Here is a 13219-nt window from a genome sequence, read left to right as displayed (position 1 = left end):
CCATTTGCACCCAGAATGGGAGTTCATGTTGCTTGGGCAGGCTGTGGTGTAAATTTGCGCAGATCCAAGTAAGACAGAAAGTACTGCTTCTACTTAAACAAGGCTGGATTTTGTCCTGGCCAAGTTCAGGTGATGTGAAGGAGGAGAGGAGAGACACCTGGCTCCTTGATCTGCCATCATTCTCTTCTTGGCTGTATCTCCCTTTCTGTGGTTGTGAATTAATGCTCTTCATGCTCACTCTGTCTCAGAGAGAGCAGCTCAAGTTGCATTGCTTTACTGTTCACAAGCTGTTTTCTGACTAAGTAATGTTATTGCTGAGCGTGCTCCAGGCTGTTTTGCCAAAGCTTTCCTTGCTGAATTCAGCATGTCTGTAAGTGTAAGGGACCTAAAAGCCTTTCCAGTGCAAAGCTCTCAGATATACAGAAATGTGTATCCTGATTCCATCCAAATCATTTACCCTAAGGTGCAGAGTAACAGCATTCTAAACATTTCACTGAAATAAAAATACAACATCACAACACTAAAGCTAGAACCAAAATCACATTATTGATATAATATATGATAATAGGCAGCTTCCATCTTACTTCTAATTGTCCTCTCCACAGGACATGAAAGCACTGTGTTGTTATTGCTTTGTCTAATAGAGCCTGGCAGGTTTGTGATAGCTGCTTGTATCAGAAATGTGTGGGAAGCCTGCAGAAGGAGAACATGGGAAAACAAGCTGTCTGTTTGGGGGCTTTCGATGTTAAGGATGGTTTGAGTAATGCTAGCAGAAGCACTCTGGCTTTGCCCTGCTCCAACACAGGAACATGAAAAAGAAGCAGCATCAGAAACTTTCTCTTCCCATCGATTTCCTAGTAATATGGACTGCCCCAGAAGGCTGTTGCTGGGCTAGGATGTTGCTCAGCATTCGGAGGGATGCTTCACTTGATTCTCACATGGGCTTTCAGCCTTATTCAATGTGTAAATAATAGCCTGAGTTACTGATTTTGAGAGAGCTGTATGTTGAAACAATGGTACGTGCAAATTAAAAAGCTGAATAAATGAACATGTTGGTTGGTGTCTGCCAAGTGAGCAAACAAACATATGTTAAGAATGGGAATAATCACAGTTTTCTGAACTGTTTCTGGTAGGAAAAAGAGGGGCGATGCAGCTTGAGAATTTGCACCATTCCAAGCATTTCAAAATAGACTGGCATGTTTGGATGAATAAAATTTACAAGCTGTAGGTGGCTCAGAGTTCAAGATCACGAAAAATATTTACATTTCACTTCTTAAACCTGTTCTATCTGATTTGGGTTTTTAAGTTTCACATAATTCAAACCTCTTACAATTTTGTGAAAGAAAACTCAGGACCAACAGTTAATTAAGTTTCACCATGAAGATGACACCCAGACTCTCCTCCATTTCTTGTTCACTTTCAGCAGCTGCAGCATTTTCCTGGGGGGATCCCTAAAATTGTGCCAGTTTGTGCTAAATACCGCCCAAGAATCAGTGACAGCTTTTTCTTTGATAGTGGGGATAGTTTAGTAGAAAAGAAACTGAGGTACAGAGGTAATTTTTGTCAGTCACACAGGAAGTTCACAGCTGAATTTGAGAGTTGAACCTAAACTTTCTGAGTCTGAGTTCATCATCCTTATAGCATGAACTTCCTTCCTCCTGAGTGCTTGTATCTGTCTGACCTCCTGAGTAAATGCACAGGGCATGCTTCTCTCCTGATCTCGCAGGCTCTGTGGGATCCTGGCTCTGAGACTGCGGTTTGTTTACAGAGAAGGCTGTTGGTACACTTCTCCCTGTTGTCTGATCGTTTTCCACTGCCAAATGCACAGTTTCTTCTTCCTCGGCTTAGCCTCAGAGCCAGACATCTCAGACCCTTGATCCAGAGTCACAGCGTTCTCTCCAGTCTCCTGATGATGATGATACTGTGTGCTGCTGGGAAGGGAAATCATTCCTGCTGGTCTTTACTTCTGTACCAAGCCATGTAAGGGCCTGTTACAACAAAATTTCCAGGGGTCCTGACCCATAGCTTTCCTGGGCTCTGAGGGTGGGGTTTCCTCTGACTGCACTTGAGCTAATAGTCACCAGCAGGAGAGCTGGACTTTGCTCTGTACCTTTTCTTTGTGGACAGAGTGAAGAGGTGACGTTCCCCCCTGCAGACAGATATGGCTCTGTATTGACATTGTAGTGACTGGAATTAAGTTTGAATTTGACTGCATCTGCAGTTAGTGTTAAAAATCAGCATTAGCTGCTGTTCTGTTTCAACTTTGCTAATGGCTGCCAGCAGCTTCCCAGCAGTGACTATAGTTTACACTCTGTTCCAAAGGAGAACTGAAATGAGGTGGAAGTGCTCCTTGCCCCCAACACTGCTCAGCCCTTGGGGACACACGGATATTTCCATCTTTACAGCATAAGAGAGAATCCCATGTTTTGGGACACAAAGAGCAGAGAGCTTGCCTCTTTTAGTAGGAAGTGTAGGTGGAATAGCCACGTGGAAATGCCAGTGCAACACTTGCCACTGACCTTGCAGAGCAAGGGTTAGAAACGATGTGTGTGCCAGTGGCAAGTATGGGACACTCTGATCCAGGGAGAGGCTCTTTCACAGGCTGCTTTGTACCACCTGTGTCATACTGACCTCTAGTTTAATGCAGCAGCTGAGATATCGCCCTGACTTCTGTGTTGTGAATTTTCTAATTTTGCTTTTCCTGTTGTATTTTGCATAATTGCAGGGAAGAGGTGATCTGGGTAATACTTCACAGTAACTGAATATGACACCTATTGCTCAAGGAAGTCATAAGACTTTCCCAGTATTAATGGACTTACAATCAGAACTTCCTTTTTATGGTGTTGCAGTATGTAAGGGGAGAACAGATCAGGTAACCATGGCCCAACTCTTTTGCTCTTAGCCTACGTCCTGCCTAGAGAACCTTCAGTCCTCCAGCTGGTGCTTGCTGATTCCCTTGCTGCTTGAGGCTGTTTGAGTTTTAATTAAGAATGTGTGTAGAGTGCTTTGACAGCCTCAGGAAGAGGCTGCTGTAGATGAGCCAAGGATTTGAATATTTTTTTGCTTCACTTGTATTCTCATGAGCTAGAAATGAATGTGAATTACTTGCATAGTTCAGACAGATTCACCATCTGATGCAATGAAGAGATTCTCTTTAATAACTGACTTGTCATGACTGGGAGTCATCCGCTTTGCTCTGAATCAAGATGGTTTTTTCCCTCCCTCAGGTTCCACTGTCTGGCATCCCGACTGTAAGCAATCCACTAAGACTGAAGATAAGCTACGGGTAAGCTGCATTTGTGGCAATGACACACCAGATATTTTGTGCACACAATAACTGAATGTTGTTTTAAAAGATTACTTTTTCCATGTTTTTTTGCATAGTTCTCACCACTCTGGCAGAATAAACAGTGGAGGCACTTCAGAGGTATTGCTCTGGTTTTTAGGCTCACCACCTTCACATACCTGTCTCAGTGCACTGCCTTAAAGAAAGTGTCATCTACTGACATACAGACATGGCAAAGTCTAAGACACTTCATTTCATACCTCAGTTATTGTGAGAGAGACTCTTAGGTAGAAAATGTGAACAGGGCAGATGCTATGATATATTTTAGTATTTTTGCACATCTGCATAATTGCTCTATAGGTATCCCCTGTTCTGGACTGTTGTTTTACAGCATTTAGACAATATGGGCTCTTTTCCTTTGCCATCCAAATAAACCTCAGCCTAAAGTGATCCTAACTTGAATGCCAAGAAGAGTTGCAGTTACACTTGGAGTCATCTCAGCATATCCAGTCAAACTTTCTGGATCAAATGCTTGGTGATAGTAGTGCCACACTGATAAATGCTGGAGCCTGGCTTTTTGTATGCACCAGGAAATTCTAAGCCCATATTCATTAATTCATCTTCCGGACATTTTACTCTTTTTGATGTCTCAGTTGGTCCTTTGAACTTTGCTAATTTTTCTGGATTTGAATATTAGAGACTGCATGTGAATAAAATGTCCTTCAGACAAGGAAACTAAGAGGTACTGGCAGGGAGATACCATGGATTGTGTTCTCTGTGTGGCTCGGTCACAGGAAGCCACGTCCTTTAGAATTAATTCAGATGAACTGGTCTGTAAAATATTCCCCACAGAGAATTTACTATGATCATAGGTAATGTGCAGATAAATTTTTGTTGAGCAGAGTTCATGTTAGCGTGGGCTGTACAGATAGTACAGCAGTATAATTGGCCCTAGATGGGCATGGATCTAGCACAGACAAACGTCACTGTAGGTACCATCCAGCATTTGCCCATTGTTCTGCCCTGAATTTCCATAAGAAAATGGAAAATGATGCCAGACTGGATTTTCTTCCTCATTTAACAATTTGAATGTAAGACAGTGTTTTGGCCCTGCTTAAGTGTCAGAATGCTTGTGCTTTGTAGTGAAAGGTTGGGGTACAATACCTCCTATTCCCTCGGACCCAAGAGTCTTACCAAAGCACTCCTGACTACACTGCAGCCCTTATGAACCTTTTCCAGCTGACCTTATAAATCAGTGGCTTATTTCCATTCCCCATGGAAATAGCCAAAGTCCTCTTCAAATATTTTCCTTTTTTCCATCACACATTCAAGCATGTCAGTCTTCTTCCCCCTCAGCTAATTTTAATCGAAGTAAACTAATTCATTCACCTGCAAGACTTTGCCTAAGTGAGTTCTTGCAGGAAAATTAAGCAAAAGAATGCATATTAAGGGAAAATCTGAGAAATGTTATGTCACAGCTATCCAAGGTTGCCTTGTTCTTGGATGAAAGCTTCTAGGCAGAGGCTTAATATATCTTGAAAAAGGCATTGACAAACGCACTGTACCAAAGCTAGCTGGAGAGATGGAGAATTTTTAGCTTCAACTGTATATCACAGATAGGCTCCATCTATGCCAGTGCAAAAAGTCAGACACCTTATTTTAAAATCAGTTTGAGTTCACTTTGATGACTTTGACATGTTTCATTCTGCTGACTCAAATGAAGGCAGTAGCAAACAGGTAGGTACAGAAAGAAATGAAACTGGGGGAACTACATGCTATTTGAACATGTCACCACTAAATTATGAACTGTACTTTGATTGACTTACAGTTTCTTATGACATGCATTAAGACATAGTGTGGGAATCAGAATCTGGTCTGTGAGTTGACAAATGTATGACAGCTACTTTCAGGATCAGACCTAGATTTTCTGGTGGTTCTGCAAAAAGCCAGTGACATGGCATGTTTGCTCTGCTGGGTTTCCTTTCCCTATAGAGCAAAATAAAACAAAAAGCCCTTTTATCATTGAAGTCACTTCAGAAGTTTTCAGCCGTTCTGTTTTCTCTCAGTAACTGAATTGTGATACAAACTAATCAGCATTCTAGCTGGTCAAGGTCTGACAGGGGGTTCATAAAAACAATGGTTGCTTTAGATCTTACCCCCACTGAGTATTTGTGGAGGATTACAAAGCCAAAACAAGCAGAAAATAGAGCAACCATATCTATGTTACAAAAATATAGATTGCCTAGGGGTTTTTTTACAACTGTCTGGCTGTCGGTGATTCTGCAGTGATCAATAAGTAACATAGATATTATAACGCACAGAGCATTATCTAGCAAGTAGATATTAGTAACTTGATTGAAAAAAAAGAGCTTAACCACTGAGCTGGGAAACTGCTTTCCTTTTCACTCATTTTTCCCTTTTGTGTTTCATGACAGCATTCCTCATCTGAGTTCTTTTATCCAAAGAGTCTGGTTCTGCGCAGGCCACGCTCTGCAGAGGTTTGCTGTTGTGTTTTCATAGTGTTGATAATGGTCTTCTTTACTGAGAAGATTCTTCATGATTGTCATTCGCTGTGCTTGCTACTACTTCTGCCACACAGCTTTCTTACTATCACTTGCCATCATGGGCACTGACGCTGTATTTTGCATCATGTGGTGCAGTGTTGTTTGTTAATTCTCATATTTTTTATTTTGCTTAATGAAATGCTTAAAATTATTTTTTTTAGATTCAGATGGGCTTTTTGGGGCTGTAGTATTGTTCTTCCAGTGTTACAGAAAGTTTTTCTTCTAGAACAAAAAATTAGACTGCAAATGAAAATGGTGAAAAGCATCTGACTTTAAAGCGATGGTTAAAAAGCTCATGCTTTTTGGAAAAAAATGCCATCATTTAAATCAGTTTGGTTTTTATGTGTATTGACCAACTGCACATGAATACTTCAGATGGGAAAATATTTACAAAATTACAGGTTTGGACACGTTCTGCGTACTGCCTGAGAGCATTTGCCTCTCTCTACTCTGGGGCACACCCATATCTGAGTTGGGAGGTCCTCCCTGTCCTCTTGATTCTAGACTACCTTGCTATTTTCAGACTTCTTCGAGTTTTCTTCGCACCTACAAGCACCAGCCACTTCCATTTCTTCACCTTCACAGCAGTGCTTATTTATTAGTTGTGTCTGCTGTGGGGGGACATGTGGCTGTACTGCATGCAGGCACACCTGAGGTAGCTTTCACCTGATAACAAAGTAAGAACATACTGGGATGGACTTACTACAGGCTAGTGATGGGCAGACAGGCTGATAGAGTCTGTGCCACTGGATTTCCATTGTGTCTGCTCATGCTGCCTTCACATCTCTTATTGCAAAGTAGACATAGTCATATTATCAGCCAGGGCAGGATATTTGTGCCAGATGCAGTCCACAGGATAGAGTTATATAGTTGAATCCAATGCTGTGATTCAGTGGGAGTTAGTGGCAGCCCTGTGCCCTTTGTCCTGCATGGTGCTTTCCTCAGTTAGTTTAGGATGCTGCAGTGCATTAATGCCTCTTGAAAGCCGCTCTCTCTGTTAGCCACAGAAATATGTATCAAGAAAATAGAGCTATAAGAAAGTGTTATCAGTGCTCCTAAAAAGGGCAATGTCTCTGCAGTCCTAGGCTTTACGGAATCAAATGTTGGAGTCTGAGAACAGCAAACTGTATGAACATTTCACTCATCTTTTAGGGTAGCGTAGTGGCTTTTTGGATTCAGCTTAGCATGCACAAGTCTGAGTTTCCGGTGCTGAAATCCAGGAGCCTTAGGATTAAAAACCCCAAATCCTATCCAATGCATTAGAAAAACATGTAAGATAAAATAGGAGCAGTCCATGCCACAATAAAGGTATGTTCTCTTTCACAGAATCATAGAATAGTTTGAGTTGGAAGGGACCTTTAAAGTCATCTGGTCTTGCTTTGTAGACTGTGTAGGATACAGATAGCTTAGGGTCAGATGAATATCCTCTTGTGTAAATTTGGTGAGTATTAAATTCTGTTTAGATTTACATGCTGATGATACAAACGCAAATTTTGGCTTCATATGTTCTTTGAAACAAAACCTATCATTGCTGTTGCCGTAAAGATGGGCCAAAGGCTTGAATCTACATGAAGATTGTAAGTTGAAAATTGTAGGATAAAATCCTGTGAATTCTCTGAGAAGTTTCTCATTGAATTCAGTATGTTCTGGACTTCCCACTTTATTTTCTTCTGTTTACAACTTAACTTACTCTTGGTGAATGCTATGTTTGCAGAAGCAGTTTGTAAAAGTTTGCTGGGCAGCAAAGTGCCTTCAGTGATTGTGCTGAAAATTCATTCTCCTCTCTGGCTTTGTGTCTAGAAAGGAAAGAAAAAATATTTGTAACCTATTAATATGTGTGTCTTTGTGAGTTTGAACTAAACCTGTTTGCATATATAATGTAGATTTTTTTTTAGGCAGAGAAATAATGAATGCATGCATTTGAAGGAAACACTCTTGTAAAGAGAAGGGTACAGTTCAGCTAGCAAACAGGCACAATGAATGCTTTATTGGTCTTGTACACAGCCACTGAAAATTACTGAAATCCATAGAAAGCCTGTGTTTAATGAAACCTGATTCCAGGTCCTAAATAACTGTAAAACCTTAGAGTTGTTGAAGCAGGTAGTCAGAATAGCAAGTGTACTGAGAGAGCCAAATTCCTTGCTATTGCAAAATTGTATCTGCATAATAGAATAAATTAGATCCTAATCTTCTATTAGTTTATTTTTAAACATACTTCATTTAAAGTTGCTTCTGAGGTTTAGAGAATTTGCTTAATCTATAATGTTAAGTGTTATTAAGTGAAAACATATTCATTCTTCTGCAGCTATTATCACCGCCTTGCATAATGAACTCTATCAGAAAACTAAGGCAGGTACTGTAAACAATGCTGATGATGCCTTTGTTAAACAATAGTGCATCCATTTGGCCAGATGTTCTTGGGATCGGTTTTGATCTGGTTGCCTGCTCTTGTAAGTTTTTACAGAGCATGATTCTGAACATCTGTACTTGAGGAAGCCAGAGCCACCACATTGTAGCAGCATCTGGGTGATGTGAATGGCTCTAGTGTGGATTTTTTTATTTTAAGAGTTATTTATTTAGATGATGTGCCATGCATGATGACATGACAAACTGCAGTAAATGTGGATGAACATCTTAAGCTTTGCAGTGTAATATGAAAATAACAAGTTAATCAGTTTGGGGCATATGCATGGGTGATACAAATACTGAGCATTGAAATTCACAGTGAACCTAATAGGATGAGCATGACAGTTGGTGTCACCTCTGCCAACCTGCAAATGAAGTTGATAAAGAACTTTTGCATTGAAGATAAATGCATGGGATGAAGAATAAAAACATAAGAAGTATATGATAAAGTGGGAAACACTCGGAAGTCTGGCACATACTTTAGATGCTTTGTAATCTGGTTCTTTCCTTTGGCTCCTTTAATGATATGCATGAATTTCTGTTGACTGGATTTCTATTGATTTTTTTTTTTTTCATATACTTCATGGACTTCCTGTATCTGGTACAGACATTCCATATTGATATATTTACTAGTGTTACATTCATTTGGGTGGAAGAGGAAAGGAAAAAACAGATGACTTCTACTGTCAGAAAATGTGGAGAAAGGCCATGCACCACAGGAAGAGAAAAAAAGATTAGTTGTAGTTTTTGTAGAAATTTGCTTTAAATTTCTCTGCACAAAGGTGGCATGAAAAGCTCTGTTTGAATCCTTCAAGAACAAGAACAATCATACAAAGAATGCTGCAGATCGGTTTGTAGAAGAAGTAAAGCATCTTAACTAGTTTTGTTGCTGAGAGTGTGGAACAAGTGCCACAGGACTGTTGTGATGGAAGGAAATACCTCTAAATTACTGCATTCATATTAAAGGATGTTTCCTCTAAATTCTTCATCTGTCTTCCAATAATGTGTGCAAGAGATGCTCACATGATACCTCCACTGAAGGCTAAAGGTTAAATCGGGGATAGCCACTATTCCTTTTTACCTGCGCTCTGATCAGCTCTCCTCTAGGGTGGAATTTACACCCCACTGTGGTTACATCAGTAGAGAACTTGACCTCCAGTGTGTTTCTTGCCACCTCTTTTAAGATACAAAGTCACAACAGTGGTACACAGGGTCAGGGATTCTTAGCTGCTAATGAAGATGCAATGTACAATCTAATAAAAGCCATACCTCATCACGGGTTTTCAGTCAGGATCTATTATGGCCTGTTAGGAGAGGAGCCAACCATAGCAACTAAAGGTATGCCAGAGGAACAGCTTATATCAAGGAATCTTTAGTGTGTATTTGTTAAAGCAAGCAGCACAAATGTTTTTAAGTGCAATGCAATTGTCTTTAGGGGAAAGTGCAACGCTGTGAAGGATTCCAGACCATATGGGAGCAGCAGAGTAGGAAATAGTTAGCCATCTGTGATGGAAACAGCCTGTGTAATTCAAAACAAGAAACAGGGCAAAGTGAGGCAGGAAGAGTGAGAGTAGATATAGAAGTCCTCTTTTTCATGCACTGTCTTCGGGGGTACGTCATAAACTTAAGCAAGATACAGGACTGGGGGCAAATAGAGGAGCCACAGAGATCCAGGTCTGCTTGGATTAGGCTCCTCAGGAGAGGAACAGTGTGTGTTCAGGCAGTGGCTGGCAGGATGGCATCCTGCCCAGGGATTGTGGAGCTTTGCAACAGACTGAAGGTAAGATTGGAAGAATTACAGAAAATAGAAAACTGCTTTTGAAGGGTGTCATATCTGGCTCATGGCTGTGTCAGTGGGATGGTAACAATGAACCTGGAGCAGAAACATGGTGGGGAAATGAAGAACAGGTGCTGCAACTTGCCAGTCCATCTGACAACTGCTCCTATACTCCAGGGTTAAGAGCACCTAAGAATGTTGGTAGCAGGATGTGGCTGAAACTGTCTTCTTAAGGTGTCTAACTTTATTTAATAAATGCACTGAAGTGATAAATACAGTGAATTTTCCTTTGGTTGAAAGGTTTTTAGCAGTGATACTAAGAGATAAGACTGAGGAGATGGACCGAGGGCTGAGTATTTCTTGTTTTCTGAAATGATTACAGAATATCCAGAGCAAAGAGCTACCCAAAGGGCCTGCCAGGCAGGAATAGGCTGTAATTGCCTCTAATGCTTGTTTTCCTACAACAGAGAGAACTGATCAGACAAAAGTCTTAAAGTGTGTCTGCCAAAAAGCCAAAGGTAACAGAGACACCCCTAACAGTACCTCAGTTACTTAATGCTGTTCCCTATGTTGTAATGAAAACAATTGTTTTCCATAGCAACTGCAGCAACATGTTCCATGTGTCTCGACTCAGACCGTGGTGTGAAATGGCAGAATGGAAGGGGGAATAAAGAATAAAGTGTTTCTCCACAGCAGCCAGATTTTCCAGCTTAGTTCTTGTAACATTTCCATGAAACAAGTGGTTGTTGTTGAGTTTTTTGCTTTGATTGCATCATGGGAGGAGCTTAAAGGCAACTGAGAAATTTCTGTTCCCTTTTGGGATGTAGGAATTTGCAGTCACAGAGAGAAAAGGAAAGAAACACATAAAGGCCCAGCTGAGGAAGTGTTCTCAGATATGCTCTGGAGAGGAGTTGTGACTGTGTCAGTCCACGGCCACATCTGCTCTCTTTCTGATCTGAATCTTAACATTTTTTGGTGGAACGTGTTCAAAACCTTTTATTCCTCTGATCCTCCCTGAATGTGGCGATTTCATTTCCACAAATGAAGTCAGAGAAAGCCTGCTGTATGATCCACAACTACAGCATTTTTTTATGCAGATGGTTCCAATAGCTTTTCTGGATATGAAATAAAAGGTAGAAAGACTCTGAAGTCTGCTCAAGGATCCTTTCAGGAAATGTATGCTGAGAGATAAGAAAGGTCCAGCAGCCTCTTTGTGTTCACTCCAGATATTTCCTACAAAAAATCAGCGAGCCAGGCTGTCAAGTCTTGTTTCTCTTCAGTATGTACCTGAAGGTCCCTTAGGACCTGAAGGTCCCTTCAATGTCACAAGCTGACGAGGTAAGGACTATTTACCAAGATTTAATTTTCAGTGACTTCAAAGTATCCTGGTGCACTAGTATCATCACAGTCATGTGCTGGTGCATTGCTTTGTGACAGGATTTGGTTCTTTGCAGTCCATTAGGGAGTAAAAATTGTTCATGGTTTCTCAGTTGAGAGTGGGATATTGTTGAATACCTCTGTGTGTCTGCTGCATGCCAAGTTTAAGAGTAACTGCCACAATAGCCTGGGTAACTTTTGATTGAATAGATGTTTTTGAAATTCATCAAGTTTTCAGGATCCCCACATTTTAGTGATCAATTCCTTTGTCTCCTTTCACAAAGGGATTTCCCCCAGGAAATCTGTGTCTGTTTAGTCCCGATGAAGTGTTGGAAAATCCGCTGAAGGTGTAACAGCACTGGCTCTGTACGAGTGCGAGTGTTCTCATGAATTTCAATTTGCAGGACACTGTCATTAAACATCAGCAGTTTTGCAGTGTGGGGAATTGTGAAATTTCAATCAACAGTTTAGCTTTCATGTTGCATCTAAATTGTGCTGCAGATGTAGGGAACAGCTCCAAGTCAAGGATTTCATCTACTTAGAAGGACTTAATTCAGTTCTGTATTCATAATGGAAATCCAGTGATTGAACATCTGGGAAGTGATAATGTGTGTGCTGTGCTCCTCTCAACAGTTTTGTCTGCTGAACTGCTGAGCTGTTTGTGAACTAACGTTTTGATAAAATGACCAGCAGGACTATTCTGGATTGTACTTTGTATGGCTCCTTGCAGTGTCTCTGGCAGGTGTTGTTTGATTTTGTTCATTATTGTTGTCAGTCTTTTCCACTGTATGATGTAGAAAATGTCTTCCCCCTCTCACAGCACTCCTTCCTCTACCAAAAAAAAAAAGCCCACTTGCCTCACAAGATTGTGAAATTTGCCAGAATGCTTGCATTTGTGTTGACATTTTTTCCTAAATTCAGTTAATTTCAAGATGTATGCAGATTTCTTCACTTAACATCAAAATTAACAATGTTAATGGCTTCAGGTTACTCTGAAAAGTTACTTTTTGTTTTTTAGCCTACAAGAACATCATCAGAAAGCATTTATTCCAGACCAGGTTCCAGTATACCTGGCTCTCCAGGCCACACTATCTATGTAAGTATTCCTTCTGATGGATAAGCCTCTCAACCCTTGCTTGCACATGGAACACTCCAGGCTGAAATATGTCACTTTTTTACTGATGCTAATACCTTTATTCTAGCGGTTAAATTGTTAAAGCTCTCACCATGTAGTTTTCATAACTATAGAATTTCAAGAGCAAGGTAGGCCTTTTCCAGGTCACATTTCCCATAGAAAGATGCAGTAAATCTCTTGAAGTCACTTGGTGATGTGAAGAGGGACAGAAGGCAGGTCATTTGAGTTTGTTAGGGGTTATGTGAGATCAGTGTACCTCGATATGCAGCTCTTGAGAGATCTGCTGACTGCAGTTTCAGGACATAGGGAGGAGGGTCAGCTATGCTAAAAGAAGCCTGGCTGATACAACACTTTTCATTCCAGAAGTTGGACACTTTGGTTGTGGAAAAAAGGACTTTTTTATTTAAGAACAAAAAAGATACTAAGCATCCCTTTTTTACTAAATTAACTGTGCTGAAAATATAAAGCTATTGATGTACTATTTTATTTGTGGTTACCTCAGAGGTAGAGTTTAATATGATTTGTTCAGTAATCAAGCCTCCTCTTTCATTATTTTAGAGCATATCTTTCACTTCTTGGCCTCATTATTGGTACCTTTTGAGCCCATAAGATCTTAGAAATTAAAAGTGGAAATACATTAGCAGAAGGGTGTCCAAAAATTTTCAAAGGAATAA

General features: G+C 40.5%; 1 protein-coding gene across 2 annotated transcripts in view; it reads left to right on the top strand.

Moving 5' to 3' along the window:
* The window catches only part of ABLIM1 (actin binding LIM protein 1), a 153477-nt gene that overhangs the window by 98528 nt on the left and 41730 nt on the right, over positions 1-13219 (top strand). For both annotated transcript variants that reach the window (XM_074907795.1, XM_074907796.1), the window contains exons 8-10: positions 3228-3286; positions 5722-5784; positions 12429-12506. In XM_074907795.1, the coding sequence (XP_074763896.1) occupies positions 3228-3286; positions 5722-5784; positions 12429-12506 (200 nt within the window). The remainder of the gene's footprint in view (positions 1-3227; positions 3287-5721; positions 5785-12428; positions 12507-13219) is intronic.

Source organism: Athene noctua, chromosome 5 (genome assembly GCF_965140245.1).
Source record: "Athene noctua chromosome 5, bAthNoc1.hap1.1, whole genome shotgun sequence".
NCBI classification, from domain to species: Eukaryota; Metazoa; Chordata; class Aves; order Strigiformes; family Strigidae; genus Athene; species Athene noctua.
This window is presented reverse-complemented; position numbering and strand designations above follow the sequence as displayed.